The sequence below is a fragment of the Anneissia japonica genome, unplaced genomic scaffold (assembly GCF_011630105.1).
Source record: "Anneissia japonica isolate Jap-2015-1 unplaced genomic scaffold, ASM1163010v1 scaffold724_len3256291_cov202, whole genome shotgun sequence".
NCBI lineage: Eukaryota > Metazoa > Echinodermata > Crinoidea > Comatulida > Comatulidae > Anneissia > Anneissia japonica.
In genome coordinates this window covers 1,868,817-1,889,769 of record NW_022744966.1, presented here as the reverse complement: position 1 = coordinate 1,889,769, position 20,953 = coordinate 1,868,817, and the positions used below count along the sequence as shown (strand labels likewise).

The following is a 20,953-nucleotide window of genomic DNA, read 5'->3' as shown; positions in this document are numbered from 1 at the left end:
AAGCCCCCCCCCCCCCTATTTACTTTGCCAAAATAGTATCGAAAAGAAGCCCATCTTGAAAAGAAGCCCATCTCTAAAAGAAGCCCATCCAAAGTTCTCAAAGAATTATTATATCTTAAACAAGGGCGCAGATCTGTTTTGAAAAGTGGAGGGGGGGGGGGGGTTTCGTGAGTCCACGCACCTCAGCCACATCATGGTTGGTTCGAACATTTGAGGAAAATAGTAGGTCTACATCTAGATGGCCGGAAATGACACTCTCATCTTTTATCATCAGCGATTTTCGGCAACCATAAGATCTAATTAACATGTGTTATGTATTATTGAGAATAAAACTTAAAAACATACCGTAGTGTTTGATGTATTTACTTTACCACTTCAAAGCCGTTAGCCGGCACGCATCTTAGCCTCATCATGTTGGTAATGAGGCACCTCTAGATTGCCGGGAAATGACTTTTATAGCAAAATTCATCATTATTGATTTATTAATCACTGTGAAGTACCAAAGAAAATAAAACTTGTCATTTGACGTATTTACTTAACTTCACTTAGGCCTTAATATTATTATATAATATACAACAGTATTTCTAGCCGTATTGCTAGATTTATCTGACCGAACGCCCTCTTGAGGCGTAGCATTGTGTAATACAATGTTCCCGATGGTTATTTGGACCTGTTCAACCATGAAGCCTTCGTGGTCTAGTGGTTATGACGCTCGCCTTGTTAGCGAGAGGTCGCAGGTTCGAATCCCGTCGTACACAATGACTCTTATAGGACTCTATTCGTTAGAAAGCTACAGGGTAGCCTACGATGTTCCATCATGTCCTTATTTAAACACACATGTACCTTTGATAATTTATATTATATATAATATTATGTATGTATATACATTGTATATATATATATTATTACATAATATTATTTATATATATAATATATTATATATATATATCCTGATTGATTGAACTGAAAAATTAAAGAGCATTACTAACGCCTTGGGCCAGAGGGCCAGCACATTTCCAATGAGGTCCAAAATTGAAAATTAAAATTACACATAATAATAATTGTCGACTTATATAGCGCATATTGTAGGGACCTCTATGCGCTTACATTATTACCGGATCACTGGACCACTGGACCAAGCACATATGGAACACACACTCAAGCCTCATGGGGGAAATTCCATAATGTTGCAGCTGTATTGAGCCCACTTGTACCTCTGGGTGGCGAGACAACCGTAGATTGTGCCTTTTTCCCCCAGGCGTGCTCAGTGAGAGTTTTGAACCCCCTCAAGTTTGGGAGTCCAAGCCACGACCGATGCGCCAACCACTTCTACATATAAAATCATTAATATTTAAAATTTGAAAATTGACATAAAAATATGATATACAAAATACCAACATCTAAAATACAGATATTGAATTGTTGATTCTAAAAGTTTAAAAAATTGCATCAAAAACAATTTTTAAAAAAAGAAAAAAGTACATAATTAAAAAACAGCCCCCCCCCCCCAAAAAAAAATTGCGACAAGTGGAACTTGTCCTCATCTCCATATTACAGAATAATTGTATAAATGTAAATTTTGTTTTTCTTTAAGTTGTACAGTTAACTAAATTGTAGCCTAAATGCTACTTCTTTTTTACTTGATTTCAGATTTGTTAATCACACCGTACTTGTCATACAGAGTTTCATTTATAATTATGTACTATTTTTATTTTTTAAAAATGTAAAAACAAAATTACTAAAAAACCAAGAAAGTATCTGGGAAAAAAAAAAGGTGTGATTCCGCCCGGGATCGAACCGGGGACCTTCTGCGTGTTAGGCAGATGTGATAACCGCTACACCACGGAATCAACACGTCAGGAATGCTTGACAAAACTCCAATTATTTTATGAAGCAGGAATATTCTATTTTATTCTTAACATAAAATATGTGTACATTTTTAATAACTTTTTATTTATCATTCATGTTACATCAATTGCACAACTTTGTATTATGATTATTGACCTGCTTTAAGAATAGGTAACACATTGCGCTGGTGTGTTCATATTTTACAATACTAACGTATATTCTGAATTATATTTTACCTATTTCAGAATGGTTGAAATTAAAGGCCTCACAACCAATCAAATCGCGACACAAAGGCTGAACTGTTCCACGTTGTACCGGCCGTGTACACCGGCCACACTACTGAAAACTGAATTGCTTAAAATCTCCTGCAAGACGCCCTCTTATTTCTCGACTTGGCCTAGGCTTTGAAAACGGCTATATTTTCCTGCCGGTAAAATCATTTATAATGAAAGTTTTCGTATGTCTTTTGGCCGTATTTGGCCTAACTGTTGCAGATGGTGATGTTTTAGAATTTACAGACGATACCTTCAAAAGCGAGATTGGAAAACATGATATAATTTTGGTAGAATTTTTTGCCCCTTGGTAAGTGCATGCTAATATGATTGATGATCGTGATTATCCCGACACTGTTCACTGTATGTTGTGGGTGGTGGCGGTTCAAAATTATTTTGTTCGCTAACTAGGGCCTAGGCCTAGTGGTGAGGCCCACCTAGTAGGCCTAGGCATCAACAACTGGTCTAGCCGACGTAACATAGGTTATGCCTAGCAACTTGCGGTGCTAGAATTGTACACAGTAAATCTTTAGTTAGGTAGGTAGCTAAACATTAGTACTGCTAGCTATCACAAATTGGTGCAAACCCAATAATTAATATAAATATTCCTTCTACCTAGGCCTAGGCCCCTAGTAGATGCATAGGCACCTAGGCTGGGTGGTTTTTAGGTGCCTAAGCCTAGGCCCTAGTTAAGTAGTAGTAGGCCTTTAATGGCTTAAATAATTTTAAACAAAAGTCTTAGTTGGCTAACTAAACTGGTGGTATGGATTGGTAGCCACTGCACTGTGTGTGCCCTGCTGAGAGTGAGCTATGTCATCTCTTGGTCCCTGGTTCAATTCCCATCACTGAAATGCGAGTTATGAACGATAGCGCACCGCCTTTCAGATGACGACATTTAAGTCGTTGATCACTTGTCCATTACACTTACACTTTGGATTAATAAGATTAATTATAGGTTTAAGCAGTNTCCGATGGGGGGGGGGCACGAAGGTGGGGGGCCTTGATGATCAGTTGAGGGCGCTAATTCGCAAAATATAGTAAAATAGGTGATTTTTAACTACCTTACCGTGATAACTCACTGCATGCTGAAATTCAGTGTTTACGATTATATTTTTTTAGGTGTGGCCATTGTAAAAAACTTGCTCCAGAATATGAGGTGGCAGCTACTAAACTTAAACGTGCTGATCCTCCAGTTCCCCTCGCTAAGGTGAGTATAAAAAAGCACAGCCACACACTTATCCCACACTTCAATGGTGCTCATGCTAAGATTAGTATAAAAGAGAGAGAGAGACCCATGCCAACACTTCCTAATTGTTACCCTAGCTCTGGTGAGTAGAAAATGCCACTCTCAATACAGTTGAACTTGCCTAAGTCGAATCCAAAATGGCATTGAAAAATTGTTTGACTTTTATAAAATTGTACTTTTTGTACAGATCGTTAAGTAATGGAAAACACAACAATTTGGCATGTAAAATAAGATCGACTTAGAAATTATTCAAGTTTAACTGTATAGGATAAGTAGCAAGACTGGAAATTGAACAAAGTACACAGAATAATACAGTTGAACTTGCCTAAGTCGAATCCAAAATGGCATTGAAAAATTGTTCAACTTTCATAAAATTGTACTTACAGATCGTTAAGTAATGGAAACACATCAATTCGGCATGTAAAATAAGATCGACTTAGAAATTATTTCAGTTTAACTGTATAGGATAAGTATTCAAGGTCTCTATTCAGATTTAGATGAAAAAATTACAAACAAACAGCCAAAAGGTTGTATATGAATGTATTACATTACAAAAATAGCAACGTTATACAGTTAAAAAACACCAAAATTTCAGAAATTCACAAAGAAAGTTCTACAAAAATAGTTATACAGTTAAAAAACACAAAAATAAAAAAAAATTCACAACACAAAGAATAAAAAGAAAAAACCCAGGGATAAGAAGCACAGCACCAAAAAACCAAATTAAAATGAAAAAAAAAGGAAGCGATAAAAAATGCATAAGTAGCAAGACTGGAAATTGAACAAAGTACACAGAATAATAATAATTTTTTTTTCTTTAGATTAAATTTCATTTAATTAGATGTCATTTTTTGTAAGAGATTTAATGCTCACATCACTTTTGAACTTTTTAGGTAGACTGTATAGAAAACAAAGACACTTGCTCTGAATTTGGCGTCAGTGGTTATCCAACACTAAAGATATTCCGTGATGGAGAGATTTCATCTGATTACCAAGGACCAAGAACAGCTGGTAAATTTATTGCAGTAATTTCCATTTTTCTATATCTCTATTTCCTTTTTGTGTAGGTAAAATTCAATATGTGATTGCATGTGCTGCAACTACCTAGCATTTAAGCACCCCAGAATACCAACCCAGTTTTATTATGTAACGTTATATTTGAAAAAGAAAATTGGTGGTGACCCAAGCAGCATCTGGTGTATATGGGATTCTCTCACTCGTATCAATATTGTATCATGTATCAGTGAAGTTAATTTTATGTTTTAAAGTCTATATGGTATGAACATCTCAATATGAGTGATTTTAAGTATATTTGAACTGTTTCATATTTGATCATTAAACCACTAATGGGTTTATTCCCATGTGTATAGTGTTGTAGTGTATTTTAATGACCAATTACCTCACTGGATTCATTCATACAATGCATATCATCATTGTATTTGTTTCTAAATCTAGTTTAATACAGATCTATATATGATGCATACATTACCAACAAAATAAATAGAATTTTTCCCAAATATCTGTTATAAAAATGTGAGCTGTTTTCATTGATTTTGGAAAGGTCTGTATATAATCTTGTTTGATTATTGTTAATAAAAATATTATTAGCTTAGATTAGGTGTCATCATATTTGCTCATATGGCAAATTTGCAATGGTTATCTTATGGTTACATTAGAAGTTTCTTCTCCTGGACTCACTAGCAAAGTGGTCAGTATTGGATAATCCAGAATTAGTAGCTGCTGTTCTGATCAGATTTGTTATCAAGTGTCCTGTATTAATATATTATTTTTGTTTGTTTTTTTTAGATGGAATTGTGAGTACAATGAAGAAACAGTCAGCACCTGTAACCAAGGAGTTGAGCACTGTTGATGAAATAAACGCATTCATTGACAACTTTGATGTTGGTATCGTAGGTAAGACTTGTTGTAAATGTGTTGACATTTACTAATTTTACAAGAATATTCTTTGACATATGAGAGACTTTTTTTATCATTTCATACTGTATTTGTGTTACTCATGGTTGTTTCTGTGGTAAATAATTAATTTCGATTGAAGACTATTTTCACTGCATAGGTCATTATTCCTGCCAAACCCAGATACATCAAAGCACTAAAAATTGACATCAAATGACAAAAGTGAGTTATTCATAAGACTTGTTATGAATAACTTGTTTTTGTCATTATATTGCAAGTGTTGTGTACCCTCTAATATTTAAAGACAATGAATGTTAGTAGTTGTCAATTTTATTTTTAAGGTAATGCTTGTTGTATTTTCTCCTATTTGTGTCATTATATTGCAAGTGTTGTGTTCCCTCTAATATTTGAAGACAATGAATGTTAGTAGTTGTCAATTTTACTTTTAAGGTAATGCTTGTTGTATTTTCTCCTAGGATATTTTACCAGTGCTAATAATGCCAAGTCAGAGTTTGCCAAGGCAGCAAGCAAGCTGTTTGAAGATTACCGCTTTGCATTCACAATATCTGAAGATGCCCTTAAAGAATTTGGATACTCAGAGTAAGTAAAAACATTTACTGGATTGAACCCGAGATCCCTTAACCAGCTAGGTATAAGCAAGATATTGACCTGACTCAACTGATCAGTTCCATTATGGATGCAAGGATGCATGAGGAGCCATACTAGTAGCAAGCATACCCTAATCATTTGAAGTAATCCCTAATTATGTTAGTCACTAACCAAGTTCTTTTGTTCTTCAGTCAAGTTGTGTTGTACAGACCAAAACGACTTAAAAGCAAGTTTGAAGAGAATGAAGTTGTTTTCGAAGGCGATGTCAAATCTGGAAAATTGCAAACATTTATAACTGATAACAGGTAATAAGAAAACAGTTGATTGAATGCATGAAACATTTTTTGACATCAAAATCATTGCTGGTGGAGAGTAACCAAACCAAATTGCTGCAAGGGATAGAGTAGGAAAATATGTATAATGCATGCCATACCTCGAGATACAGATAACTTTAGTATATCGCAAGTGAAAGCTAGCAAATGCATGCCCTCCTACGACATAGATTGGTGGTCCACAGAGAAATTGGAAAAGTCCAATCCACATAGTAAATTAAAATTGCTACACAACAATGTGAACTGTATAAACAAATAGTTGAATGAAAAAAACAAGCTTTATCAGTTGTATGAAAAATGCCTCTGTTGTAACTCAAATCTGCTCACTCTAAAGGCGAATGCCATTCCACTGGTCTACATAATATGTCAAATCCAACCAAATGTAATACTGTACAGGCTTTCAAACAACTGATATAACGATTGGCCCTTACTAGTATAAGAATACAAAACAATAATAAAATTTGCTGCTGGCGGAGCGAAAGTATTGTGATTGCGGTATTATTAGTCATTTAGTGTTCAATGTGTTCCATATGTGTTTGATCCAATGACCGGGGTAATAATGTGAAGCGCTTAGGCTTTGTTAAGGCATTAAGCGCTATATAAGAACGACATATTATTATTATTACAGTAGAACCTCGTTTTTACATACCCCAGTTATACGAACCCTCGGTTTTACGTACGCCTCGTATCGACGATGACGTCATCAAAAACCCCGAAAATATTCAAAACAAATGGCCCTTTTTAGAGCAACCATAAGTAAAAAGACTATAAAAATAAACTATAACAATAAACAAACCATAATGCAACGTATTTTCATTAAACAGCAACGTTGATTGAGTGTAATACCGGGTTGTTATAATCTAAAACCAAGTGAACTGAGTGAGATGAACAACTACCGATGGTGCTCAAAATAATTGCTTTCCTCCTTAGCTTCGTGTGGCAAACCATGGAAAAACTTGTCTGGTCTAATTTTCTACACGAAGCTGAGTAGGCATAGTTTCGTACACGAACGCTAATAGGTTGGCTCGCCCAGTGCAGTGCACATGGTTTTGCTGTTTCACGTACACGAACGCTATTTGGTTGGCTCGCCCAGTGCACATGGGTTTAGTTTGTCTCAACAGGCCCAGACAACACCACAGCTCTGTTGTTTAGAATAGGCAAGAAGGGGAATTCCCAAGTTATACCTTTGTCGTATAGGTAATCTTACAATATTTTCATGTTCTTGTGTTAAATAAAAGACATAAAGTGATGAATTAATACACTAGACACATGGTTTTATTTCAACACTTTATTATGACATCGTTAAGTGATGAATAAAAACACTAAACACATGGTTTTATTCGTAGGCCTAAAGGCTAGCCTAGCTAGATAACATCGTTCGTTCATACATACGTATATTGAGCGTTACGCACGTATTAGGTCAAAGGTTACCACAAATTTAACCCAACCTGTATTTTACGAATCCCCCGATTTACGTACGCCCTCCAGTCCCGTACCGTACGTAAAATCGAGGTTCTACTGTACTATTATTATTATCATTATAGTAAACATAACTAGAGTATGTATGATGCAGACATACTCCAGTTATGGCATTGATGTAGACACAGAAATATTGGTAATCTAATCAATGTACTATTTTTACTGAACATTGTATGTGTTTTTTTTGTTTTTTTAGCAAAGGTTTGTGTGGACATATGACAACAGACAACCAAGATCAATTCCAGAAACCACTTCTTGTTGCATATTACAATGTCGATTATGAAAAGAATCAAAAAGGTAAAGTAAATGTCAATAGCCATTTATGATACCATGAATAATAATAGCTAGCCTGTGAAAGATAATGTGTAACCTGTCAATTGCTCATTCACCCAGATCAATTGTCAATGTGATACAGATAAAATATAAGAATCTGCCAGACTTATTGACTAAGAATATAAAAAGAATATACTGTACAGTATTATTTATCTGTACATTTGTGTAGAAAATATTTTACAAATATTAATAAACAATTCAGTTATTTCCCATGACTAGGTGGGTTTTATATGTGTACGATTGTTATTCCTGTGACAAGGGAATGCATATATGTGCTAGGTACCAGCATAATAATAAACAAACAAACTAATTTATTTAAACTCTGTAAATAAACTGAACCTGGATGAGTAACATTTATTCTGCAATTATAATATATTTAGTGAGCCTTTGCTTGATTTCAGAGAAATTTTATTTTTTTGGAAAGATTGTTGCAAGATGGCACAACAAACAATATTAAAATATTTTCTCTATCCAAATGGTTTTTCTAAAAGCATAGATAGAAAAAAATATTTAACAAATAATAATAATAATAATAATAATTTTGGCTTATATAGCGCATTATGCTAAAGCCTCAATGCGCTTAACAGTAAAAATAAAATTCGGGAAAAAAAATTAAGAAAAATACAAGCTAAAAAGGTGAGTTTTTAAAGCTGCCTTAAAATCATCAATGGAAGTTGCCTGTCGGATTGTAATAGGCAGAGCATTCTAAAGAAAGACAGAAGCCCAAGAAAAAGAACGACTACCATAATGCTTTTTCTAAGAACAATAATATTTATGAATGAAAAAAATACCAAGTGAACAGTTCATTGAATAGTCGATAATTACTTCAATTCAAAAGAAACATTTATTTACTTCCTTAGACAATCTTAATAATATTAATTATGGAAAATTATAATAAAGATTTAATCACATGTTTTTCATATACTAAAAATAAAGATTCGGAAATGGAAGAAGGCAAATGGCCGAAAAGATTTGAAGCAAATCTTGTGTTGGGCCAGCCTAAAATAAGAAAACTTAATATGTAATTGAAAAGAAGATTAGAAGATTTCATGACGACACTGATCTGATAAAAACAAATGTGAGGTGGCAGGCCACAAATAAATTTGATATTTTTATTCAAGACATTGTCAGCAGGGATTGGGTTTGCAAAACAAAGGTTGAATAAAAGACTCTCTTTATTGTTGCCGGTTAAACAACTCCTAAATATACAATTAGAAATTTGAATATGAATATATAAATTGCATTATGTTTATATTTCAGGCACAAACTACTGGAGAAACAGGTAAGAATTTATTTTATTTGTATATGGCCCTCACTTAATCTGTTCACCTAGACCTCACTTAATTCTGCTTACCTGGCCCTCACTTATGCTGTTCAGTTGGCCTCACATAAATTAGATATTGTTTTCGTATTTTTAAATTTCAGAGTAATGAAGGTAGGCAAGAAGTATGCAGGGAAAACTTTGAACTACGCTGTTGCCAACAAAGGTGAATTTGCTTTGGCTTTAGAGGAATATGGACTTGCAGACACCGGGTCTGATTTACCAGTGGTTGTCATACAGGGAAGCAAAGGAGAAAAATTCAGGATGGAGGATGAATTCTCGTAAGGACTAAAAAATGTATTTAAATAATATTTATTTTAATAAAAATAATAATGATCATTTATGTAGCAACTTTTCCTCGCGGTTACAAAGCGCTTGTATCATACAAATGAATCTTAAATCCGCTCAAAGAATACTGGCTATTTAAACTATTTTTATTTTGATTTAATAAATGATATAAATTAAAATGGCAAAACGATTTGCAGAAAATCTTCAGGAAGTCGCTATCTGTCTCTGCTCTGGCGCAATCCCGGACCCCTACCTAGGTGACCAGGTGCTCAGAGACAGTGACCGAGACAGCGGCTCCCAGAAGATAATGCAGGCCATTGCAAGAGAACAATATAGAGCTGATTATTGAAATAGGTTAAACAGATGCGTTTTAAGAGTACGTTTAAATGTATCTAAAGATATGCAACACTTCAGTCTCAGGCAATTGATTCCACAACCTAGACGCAACAACTGGAAACGATTTATCACCAATTCTCTTCTTGTAAAAAGGAGTGGTGAATTGCACAGATAATGAAGAGCGCATAGAACCAAGCAGTCAGTGATATATTGCGGACACATGTTCTGCAGTGACTTGAAGACCATCGGTAATATCTTGAATGAGATGATCGTGCGTACAGGCAACCAGTGTAGTTGAACAAGAAGAGGAGATGTATGTGCAGGTGGTCGGACCATGAAAATAATTCTGGCAGCAGAGTTCTGCAATTTCTGTAGTCATTGGATCTCCTGATTGAGGCCACTATAGAGCGAATTACAGTAGTCCAGACAGGCTAAGATGAGAGCTCGCACAGATAACAGCAGATATATTAAGTAGTCATAGAAAATTGGAAAAGGAAGGGAACATTTTTGACACTAGAAAGTCATGGAAAATTTATTGACATTTTAGGAAAAAAGTGTTGGCTACACTGCATACTCTCTGCTGTTCTTGTTTCATCTCATAGATTTGAACATTCATAGTATGCAATATTAAATATGAGGAGATCCTATGAAAATGAACTGATGTCGCATCAAAGTTCCTTTTTTAGTTTTCTCCCACAATTCCATTTTACCATCCTAACTGAATTTACTTTCTCAATAATGTGATGCACAAACCCATAGAGTACTACAGTGTCACGATACAAAATGCGTTTAACCGGACCAATTGTCTCCACTGACAAACCAGATGTTATATCTTAATTTTTCTTCTTAATTCTATTTTAATTGATGATTAAATGTGTGTTCGATAACTAATACAGTGCGAGCTTTTGTGTTTTTAGTACATTTGATGGTATAATATTAGATTTTAAAATACCTATTCCAGAAAGCCTATGAAGGCATTCAGGCGTAATGAACGGTAACCAACGTCAGGTTGACAACAAAGGGCACCACCTGGCGCTGTGACGACACGACCGTGGTACGCTATGGGGGATTTGTATATATAATTAATTGTTTTAATATTTATGTATTTAAATCTTTCTCATATTTCAGTCGTGATGGTGCCACCCTAGATGCCTTTATAACTGCATTCTTTGACGGCAAGCTTGAACAGTATCTAAAGAGTGAACCGATCCCTGAAGATGATGAAGGGCCAGTCAAGGTAACTACATAATAATCACTCTTGCATCACCATTAGGCCAAAAAAGAAAAATTGTTATGTTGTTCTTAAATGAAAAAAATTGAGATCGTCGGTTGGTCGGAATTTTTTTTTTTTTTTTTTTTTAGTAATAGGCCTAGGGCCTACCTTAAATAAGATAGGTCCTCAAACTGCAGTCCCTACTATGAATACCCTAGGCCTAAGACCTCGTATCGTAGGCACCACAATAGAACGATGGCAAGCTTGCCAAACAAAAAGTATTCAAAGTAATGACTGAATAAGTACTAACCAAGTGTATATTGAAATAAATTTAACAAAAATAAATCAGTTTAAAGAAAGATTTATTTGGCTTCAAAATGTGAAATAATTTGTGTATCCGATCCGCACGACCACGCACAGGCAGGCCGAGCAAAACTATTCTGTGGTTATGAAAAATTTCCAAACAAGTGCCCTTTATGTAATATAATCAAAGTAAACTTTGAGAAAAAAAAAGAATAATATTTCATTCATGGTTGGCCTAAAACTGTAACAGAGCCTAAAATGTCTAGCTATGCATCAGCTTTAAAGTGATGGCTCGACCTAAGCCTGTTTTAATATATTGTCCTATATACGGTAAGGTAATGAATACCATTTTTGATTCAAGCAACCACTAGTTGTACAGTATTAAGTTTAGGCCTAGATCTAGTCATGGCTTGACAGAGCTCAGCGCGAGCGAGAGATCCGATAATGCGTGCATCGTCAACGCGCTCTGTTTCAAAATTATGCCTTCTATTATACCAATTTTAGGTATGCATCTATGTCCTGATTTTGGCAAAAAAATACATGTCTGTTTTAGATTTTATGAATTTGTATTAGAGTGAAAAATGAAAGGAAGTCTGTTGAACAAAATTTCAAAAAAAAAAAAAAATGCCAACCCAATTTTTTGGAAATTTTCGGTCGGTAGTGGAGGGTAACACAGCATTTTTTTTTTTTTTTTTTTTTTTTTTTTAAGGGCCTTATTACCTTGTGTTTGCTTTATTCTCAAATTACCGAAATGGCCTGTTTACCTATTTAGTTTCATTTGATAACCCTTATCATTTGGGCTGCAATATCCAACTGATGGCTGTATGTCTTTTTAAGATGACTAAAATGAATAATAATGTAGTAAAATCTTCTATATTACTAAATAATTTTAAAATATTTAATGGTGTTGAAAATAGTGTTGTACCATATTGAAGCCCATTCACCTATTGCTCTCAAACTTTATTTTGCCTTTGAAGGACAGACTGTACACCTTGTCTCTTATAATTTGTTATTAATAATTATTGGTTTTAAATTTTAAATAGTGTTCATCAATGCCCCACTTTTTTATTTAAATTAAGTTAATGTGTTGTAAAACCAAAGATACTAGAAACACAAGATAGAGCTCTTCACAGAAAAAACCTGTTCCACCAAAATGCATGTTGGGAATACAAACAATGGGGCACCACATACGGCTGGATCTAAGAATACTTCTGCCAAACTTACATAACGGTGAATACATAACCTCCTTTGGCAGAGGTAGAAATCATTGCCATAATCCATAAGATACAAACAAGTAGGCATTAATAAATCGAAAGAATAAATGGCAGACACAAAAGCAGAACACAATAACGGCACAGTTTCACGGCTACCTCGCTCCTAGTTCCGGTGCTGGAACAAGTCTTCTCAGATAAGGACTATAAACCATAGGCCCAGTGTACACAAATGCTGATGTGCACTTTAAAGAACCCAGTGCATCTTTCGAGGTGAGTAGTGGGTTTTCCCGGTGTACTGCCCCATACGGCCCTTGTTGTCTTGTGAAGGGATTGCCACTTTGAAAAGTGATTTAGTTCACTGTTTGACATATCCTTGGCCCTTGTGCCTAAAGCGGAATAAATAGAATGAGTTCCCATCATTAGCAAAAAGAGAAGGGCGCCGCATACGTCAGGATTTACTTAGCAACAGAAGGGCGTCCTTACGTCTAGATGTGGTCTGGATCAACTTGCGTAAATTGCTATTATTGAAAACAGAAGGGTGCCGCTTATGTCTGGATTTTTTTTTTTAAATGCAACATATTTCCACCTCATTTTTGCTATGCGAGTCTATCTTGTGTTCCTAGTTTGGTAAACTTCCAATAAAAATGGCCAGCGTCGGTCTAATAGATTATGCAATAGGTAAAACTTCCAATATCAGAAGAAATTTTGTTCATCTTTACAATTTAGTAATTGTATCCATTATGGGCTATCCCCACAAAACATTGTTGACATAAATAAACAAACAAATAAAGATATAGCCAGCAATGGATTCCATTGCAAGGTAGATAAAACAGAATCAATAATATTGATGTTATTTGCAATTTAGGTTGTGGTTGCCAAGAATTTTGACAAAGTCGTTAATGATGACACTAAGGATGTTCTAATAGAATTTTATGCCCCGTGGTGTGGCCATTGTAAGAAACTTACACCAATTTATGAAGAACTAGCCAGTAAGGTAAGTACCTTGTATAACTGGGTTTGGAAGCCTCCATTTGGTACAAATGTAAAGGATGGGTTTAGTAGAAGACATCGCTATGAGTATTCTCTTTAAAAAGCTAATGTGCAAGTTTCCCACATGAAGCACTCGACCTGCAGCAGGCAAGATTTATATCTGCATTTGTTTTTAGTTGTTTTATTATTCCTTCAACAAACAGTACAGAAACACTTCTGTTTTACAAAGTTGATTTTATACATGATTGATTTTATGAATGAAGTTTGCACTCGATGATGTCATCGACCAAATAATAATTTGATTTCCTTTGTTTATAAATGTGGTAATGCATATTTTTGTTATTAAAATAAAAATGTGTCAATCATCAATAATGACTCCTTTCTTGCAGCATCTGGGTCCAAAAAACAGATATTTTAATAAGAGTAGGTTTTTCTAGGCTAGTGCAGTAAGCCTTGTGGCTATACGCTCACACTAGAATAAAATTTTCTTTCATCAAAATGGCGAAAGGTTTTTAATTTTTTTCGCCAAATTGAAAATGATTTAGCCAAATTTCACAAAAACTGTTCTGTAAATGAATTTCTTGCTTATTTATGTCTTATTCAAATTAATGATTGAATTAACCACAAAGGAAACACAAACGATATGTGGGACCGGTGGCTACCAGACCTGCTCTAAGTCTACGGCTAGGCCCTAATTAGTTACATGTGGGAGTATACTAGAAAGTGCCTCACTGTTTGATGCATTACAAGCGATTGCTGCTTCAAGTACTGTACCGGACAGTTGTACCTGTTGTTTTGCTCTACTGCACAGCATATGTAATTATCAATAAAATTGATGCTTTTATATTGTTTGACATGCATTTTCGGTCTTGTGTATTTTTTTCTAAACACAACACATTCATCGTCATCACAATGACCCTTGCTGAGTGTCGGAAACCGCACCTCCAAAACTCTGCCTGCCAATTGGTTAATTTTGTTGCGGTGGCAGTGTGCAAACACTGATTAGACTGGGATGATGTCATAGTGTGTGACAGGAACAAACTGAATGTAATAACCGATAAAGTTTTAATTAAACAAATTTATTTAAACAAATAAAGAAATTCTAATGGTTTTATTTTAGAGATAAATATAAGTAATTCTAACAAATTTAAATTTCATTCTCTACAAATCCGTAATTAAAATAGCAACATGAGTGGGGCTATGTATTTTTGTAATCTACACTGATGAATCTAATGACGTCCAAATTAAACGTCTTTTGAAAAGGATCACTCGCAGAAACTTGCTTTGAGTTTTGTCTGTTGGAAAGTGTAACTTTCATTTTATGTAAAATTAACATTTACTGGCATATCATTTTAATTACATGGCATCTGGTAGGCCTATGCTTGTTGTTTTGTTATATCATAGAGAAAATAGAACAGTTCTATTTTCTCTATGGTTATATCTTATTACGATAACTGATCGTTCGGTTTTAGAAGTTGATTTTTGTTTTTGGACCAAATAATACATTCAGAATTAGGAGACATTTAGATTTTCAGAATACATGTTGTATAATAACTGGTTACATAACAAAATCACCTAAGAAATATTGTTTTAGCGTTCCCTACAGCCTGGGAACAATAGTTTTAGGGTGTCATGTGCAGGCAGTGATCAGACTGTTTGCTTCAAAACTGCCCATGCATGTCCATATGCATGCCCAGAACGATCTATCTATCTGGGATTTTCCACATGTTACTTGACTGTCTGTAAATCTGTACTGCACATGCGGGGAAAATAGGGTAACAGCTGGCGTTAGCGTAGCCCTTGGTACCAAACGGTACATGAAACAGAAATGTTACTGTATTTGTAACAAAAATAAAGTGTCAAGTATGCAGCCATTAGTATTAAGTTCTGAAACAGTGCATCTTTTTTTATACAGTTGGCTAATGATGAAAATATAGTTATTGCTAAGATGGATGCTACTGCTAATGATGTTCCACAACCATTTGAAGTTAGAGGGTAAGTCTTCTGGTTTGTCAGTTAATTATATGCAAGATTCCTTAGTACAAGGGGCGATGGGATGCCTATGTTAAGGATGTTGGACTGCTTTTGTTGGTAAGGTGATTACTTTGATATGATGAGGGACTACCTTGATGGTAAGGGTGATGGACTGATTTTGTGAGCAAGGTAATTGACTACCTTGATAGTAAAGGTGATGGACTGTTTTTGTGAGCAAGGTAATTGACTACCTTCATGGTAAGGGTGATGGACTGCTTTTGTGAGCAAGGTAATTGACTACCTTGATAGTAAGGGTGATGGACTGCTTTTGTGAGCAAGGTAATTGACTACCTTGATGGTAAGGGTGATGGACTGATTTTATGAGCAAGGTAATTGACTACCTTGATGAGAAGGGTGATGGACTGCTTTTGTGAGCAAGTTAATTGACTACCTTGATGAGAAGGGTGATGGACTGCTTTTGTGAGCAAGGTAATTGACTATCTGGATGAGAAGGGTGATGGGCTGATTTGTGAGCAAGGTAAATTGACTACCTTGATGGTAAGGGTGATGAACTGCTTTTGTGAGCAAGGTAATTGACTACCTTGATGGTAAGGGTGATGGACTGCTTTGTGAGCAAGGCCTTGATGAGAAGGGTAAGTAACCAAACTCTGCTTTGTTGGGAAAACTGAAGGACTGCCTTCATTTGATGAGAGCTTTGTTGATGAGAAAGCTGAGTCACTGCCTTGATGAGATGGGTGAGTCACTGCCATGGAGAAGATGGGTGGGGGACTGCCTTTGTGAAATTTTCTTTGTGTAGCAGAGTGAAGTGATAACTAATTCCAGGGGATGAGGGGCTTTGATGAAAAGTGTGAGCGATTTCTGTAGTGCAAATTGTGATAGGTGCTTTGATGAAATGAGGGGATTTCTTACTATTAAATCATGTGAATATTGTATTTTGTAGCTTTCCAACATTATACTGGGCCCCAATGAGTGGCAAACCAAAGAAGTATGAGGGTGGACGGGAAATTGATGATTTCGTATCATACATCAAACGAGAAGCTACAAAGAAGCCTGTTGACCTCACCTCCAAGAAAACCGAGTTGTAACTGGGAAATTTTTTAACATTGATACAACTGATTTTTTTTTTTTCCTCTTTTTTGGTTATTAAATCTTGGTAGCTTAAATAATTTTGAGTAAACTAGCTGCAAAACACAGTGAAGCCAAGTAAAACTAGCTGCAAATCACAGTGAAGCCAACTCTCAGTTTTAATTGTTTTTGCCATCCTGACAAATATAAATGAAAATAGAAATATGAAATATGCTGATAATTAGAATTCTTTGGATGAAAGACTTTTGACCTGGATCTTCATTGGGATTCATTGTAGTACTTAGGTGGTGACATGTTGTAGAAGGACCTAATGCTAATCTTAAATGTTTTACTACCTTGTTCAGATGACCACTGGTGGGGAAACATTCAGATCTTTCAAAGGAGATTAATTCCGAGTTTATTCTGTTTGTAGTAAATTTTTATTTATTATTGCAATATGCTTGCACTGCCAGAATGACCAAACAATTAAAAATAATATTAAATCATGATGAATTTACCTATCAATCATGCCTTCATTCTTGCAGCATCTGTTTTTGTTGAATATTTTTCTTCAGTTTCAGCAAGAATAAATGCAAAATAAAGCTCTATGATAATTGGATCAAAATGTGTCTAGCTGCTCATTATTTAGTTTTTTTTTTTAGAGAGTAAATTATTCTTGTTTATATTTGCTTCCTTTACCGCCAAACCTTCAAAAGCAATAAAGGTGTTGGGTACATTTGGTTTAAAATCAGTTTAATATTTAGAATGAATGTTGTTTCTTTATTGAATACAATTCAAATTACTGTACTGTCTTTTTTTTTTTTAGAGAATCCTGTTCCTACTTTTTTTTTTTTTATCAAGGTCACTGAGTCCTAAATTAAAGTAACCCCCTTTTCAAATAGAAAAGATATATAATAAAATAGATTCTTTTGTTTTTCAAAGCATGTGACCAATTTGTTGTTGCTCAATTCTAAGTAATGACATCAGCAGTGTTTAATGGCTGTTGTAATACCGGTGTTCAGTTTGCGTTGTGACCTGATTTTTATCATTGTTACGAAGAATACAGTTTTCTCGATCATTTTAAATGTGGACCGTACTGTGTTTGTTTATTACTATGTACTTTTACAACTGCTCTATTTACACCATGCTCTATTAACCTCTAGTTTTTGAAACCACAAAAATAGAGTGAATAAAACAATCACATCAAACATGTTTGTGTGTTCTTCGTCTGTTTTGTTTTCGAAATGGTGCATAATATATCTTCACATTCCCATTCTTTAAGACATTGGAATTCTGGATAGACACATAACATGCTGTCTTTCTGGTACTAAATTCCCTCATCCCCCAACTGTCATCAGTTACCCAGACAGAATGTTTTGTTGCAGTGGCTTGAGAACTGATTGCGTTGGAGCTTAATAACCATGGTTACCATAATTCCTGATGATAGCAATTCATTGTTGGCACATATCAAGCCACTGTACCATGTATTACTGCATGCCTACTTACAACCTCCAAAAAGTCGGGAGCTTCAAGGAGGCTGTGTCTCCTGCACACCTGGTTAGGTAAGGGAACACCCCCTAGGGACAGCGTGTCCTCGATTTTATCTGGGTGCTCCCCTGCCAAGCTAGCAATAAATACTCTGGATGCGCCCTGTATTAGGAAAGTTTCTAAACCATAAAATACGGTGTTGGAATAAATGCCACGTCACAAACGCTCCCCCCAAGGAAAATGGAATCTAGTAGAATTGCATTTCCTCCTACCTGGTTGCATCAATAAATCTTTCTGATCACGCAATAACACATTTTGACGGTAATTATGTGTCGTACTTCAAAATTACAGTGAAATTAAGGGACGTTTATTTGAGTATTATACGTTTCAATTTTACACCAAAATAAACACCTCCCTCGAATAAACATCCTCAAACACCCTTCTTAACAATAGAAGACGTACGGTAATAGGACTGAAAATGTCGAGTTATTTTCGTACATTTTCACGTGTATCCTATTCAAGTATTTATAGTTGATATCTTGCATTGGGAGAATGCTTTATTAAGTAGACATTACTGTACTTTTAAATCAACCACATTAATATGGTGTTTGTTGACCAATTTATGATCACGCAATAACACATTTTGACGGTAGTTCCCCATTGCAGTGAAATTAACTCCCCTCAAAAACCCTTCTCAATGACAACATTAAACGCTCTGCCCCGAATACGGATGGTAGGCCTATTATCCCCACAGGGCCGATTTAAAATCTGGTTAATTGGCTACTCAGGCTTTCCACAAATATTTCTAGCCTTCTTGTTATCACTGTGGAAATATTCACTTAAAAGTATGCCTAGGGCCTATGAAGATAGGCCTATTAGCATTTCATTCGGTTTTCAAGAGTATATTTCAACTCTGAAAGGGTTATAACAGGTGTCTGTAATTTTCAAATTCTTATAACCTCTTCATTAAATATTTTCTATGGCGATATATGATTTAACAATTTTTCATTCGACTTTAAATTAAGTGTTTTGAGAGCGTCATTTCCGAATGCATATAGGTCAGTTGTGGCGCCAGTGCACGCCCCGCGGGGGCCCCCATCGTGGGTAGGAGTCCCCCCCCCCCGGTCGGGAAGAAAAACCAGAATTCGTCGGGGAGAAAAAAGTGTAGGCCTATATGTATTTTCCATATTAGTAGACTCTAAAATCGATTAATAAGCATTTGACACACCTAAATTGTTTGGTACCGTATGCTTTTTGACTATTTTCTTTAATGTGATGAAACATCAAATTTATAATAGGCAAAAAGTGGTCGAAAGTCTAGCTGCGCCCCCTGGAACATTCGAGAGCCAAATTTTATCTCGTCGGGGATGTCCCCCATCCATCGACCACCGACGGGCAAATACTGGCGCCACCCCTGCTACAAGTACCATAACTTAAAAATTGTTCGTGCCCCATCCTGGTCCGGGAGAGGAAGGTAGATTAACTCGCCTGATTGAAACTCTAAAATCCAGCCTATTAAAAAAGGTCTTTTGAAATTGTAGGAGATTCCATAGCTTGGCTCTTTGGTATGGTGATACAGTCGAGGTGTATCTCCATGCCCAAGTTACATTATGTACTTTTATAATATTCATTGCGTATTACGTAACACCTTGAGAAAAAATGTGTCAGCCTAATTGGAAAATTCAAGGTGCAATGCCACTTGGCCTTATAGCTCAGTTGTCAGAGTCCGAACGGTAATCGGAAGGTCTTGGGTTCAGATCCCGATGGGGTTGCTATTTCCTGGCATTCTGATGTAGGCGTTCACTCAAATCACATCTGAATTGTTAGCTTCCACTAACAAAAAATCCTGGACCCGACCAAGGCAATTCAACAACCGACCCTGGCCCATTGAAATTAATCTCCCATAACTGATTTGATAAATAAACAAAAGTATAATCTTAATGGATCATATGATTATTTAATTTTCATCAACATGCCATAAATTACTCGTAATGATTAGATATATCACCTACAGTGTAGTAATTAGCATAATGGAATATTAAGTGACGGACACTCGCACCTCAAAGATGCGTCGGCGGCGTCTCTTGCTGACCAGCTAACGTAACGCTCATTACTTCACGTTACTACCAATTTGGTACGGGTTAACTAATGAGACAGACTAGAAGAACAAAATGATGAAATTATTCAAATATGTACCGGGTAACGTCATTTTCGCGTAGCTATAGGTCTACAACCCATGTACCGTGTATTAGATACATAAATATTGTGAAGTTTTCCGGTGTCACGGGAATGTTTTACCTCAAATTTCTTTTCCGGGCCTCCCTTCTGTATACGTAAGGAGTAAGTTCGACTTTCTACCATTCGAATTCCTCTAAAGGTGGGACAATCATCAATCGTAGAAAATTGTTGGGCTCCGTGGCCGCATTTACTGGGATTTCGGATCGGAGCCCGAATTCCATGCACGGAGTGCCAGCGGCTGATTTCGCTATGGATTAGGCTCGGGAAGGGTGACATCACCATGATTGTAAGAGTTATTTCAAAATAGGGCCTAGTATAGGCCTAATAAGAAATAATTATCAGATTCACATCTGCTATCTGATATCAAGGAGCGCGTACTATCATTCACACATCATCATCATCGTATCATCTGAGATACATTACATTACATTGCAGTTTCAACACACAATAAATAATAGTTACAGAAAAC

The 20,953-nt window shown here is 35.7% G+C and overlaps 1 protein-coding gene and 1 non-coding gene across 2 annotated transcripts; one reads left to right on the top strand and one right to left on the bottom strand.

The window, feature by feature from the left end:
- Window positions 1-1,777: 1,777 nt before the first annotated feature.
- On the bottom strand, window positions 1,778-1,850 carry Trnav-aac. The gene has a single exon. It is a non-coding gene; the product is annotated as a tRNA-Val (tRNA).
- Window positions 1,851-2,172: 322 nt separating this feature from the next.
- LOC117119774 (protein disulfide-isomerase A3-like) lies at window positions 2,173-17,968 on the top strand. The gene is made up of 13 exons (XM_033264663.1): window positions 2,173-2,430; window positions 3,240-3,327; window positions 4,260-4,377; window positions 5,173-5,280; window positions 5,757-5,880; window positions 6,081-6,194; window positions 7,897-7,997; window positions 9,294-9,315; window positions 9,459-9,635; window positions 11,107-11,215; window positions 13,574-13,702; window positions 15,614-15,693; window positions 16,634-17,968. Exons 1-13 carry the CDS (start codon window positions 2,294-2,296, stop codon window positions 16,776-16,778), a joined length of 1,452 nt encoding a protein of 483 aa, XP_033120554.1. The 5' UTR covers window positions 2,173-2,293; the 3' UTR covers window positions 16,779-17,968.
- The last annotated feature ends 2,985 nt before the right edge of the window (window positions 17,969-20,953 follow it).

Excerpts from the sequence above, each read along its gene's own strand:
- LOC117119774 (XM_033264663.1), top strand. The coding sequence starts at position 2,294 with ATGAAAGTTTTCGTATGTCTTTTGGCCGTATTTGGCCTAACTGTTGCA. Across the intron at positions 2,431-3,239 it reads GTAGAATTTTTTGCCCCTTG|GTGTGGCCATTGTAAAAAAC; the intron begins GTAAGTGCATGC and ends ATATTTTTTTAG. Across the intron at positions 7,998-9,293 it reads TTATGAAAAGAATCAAAAAG|GCACAAACTACTGGAGAAAC; the intron begins GTAAAGTAAATG and ends TTTATATTTCAG.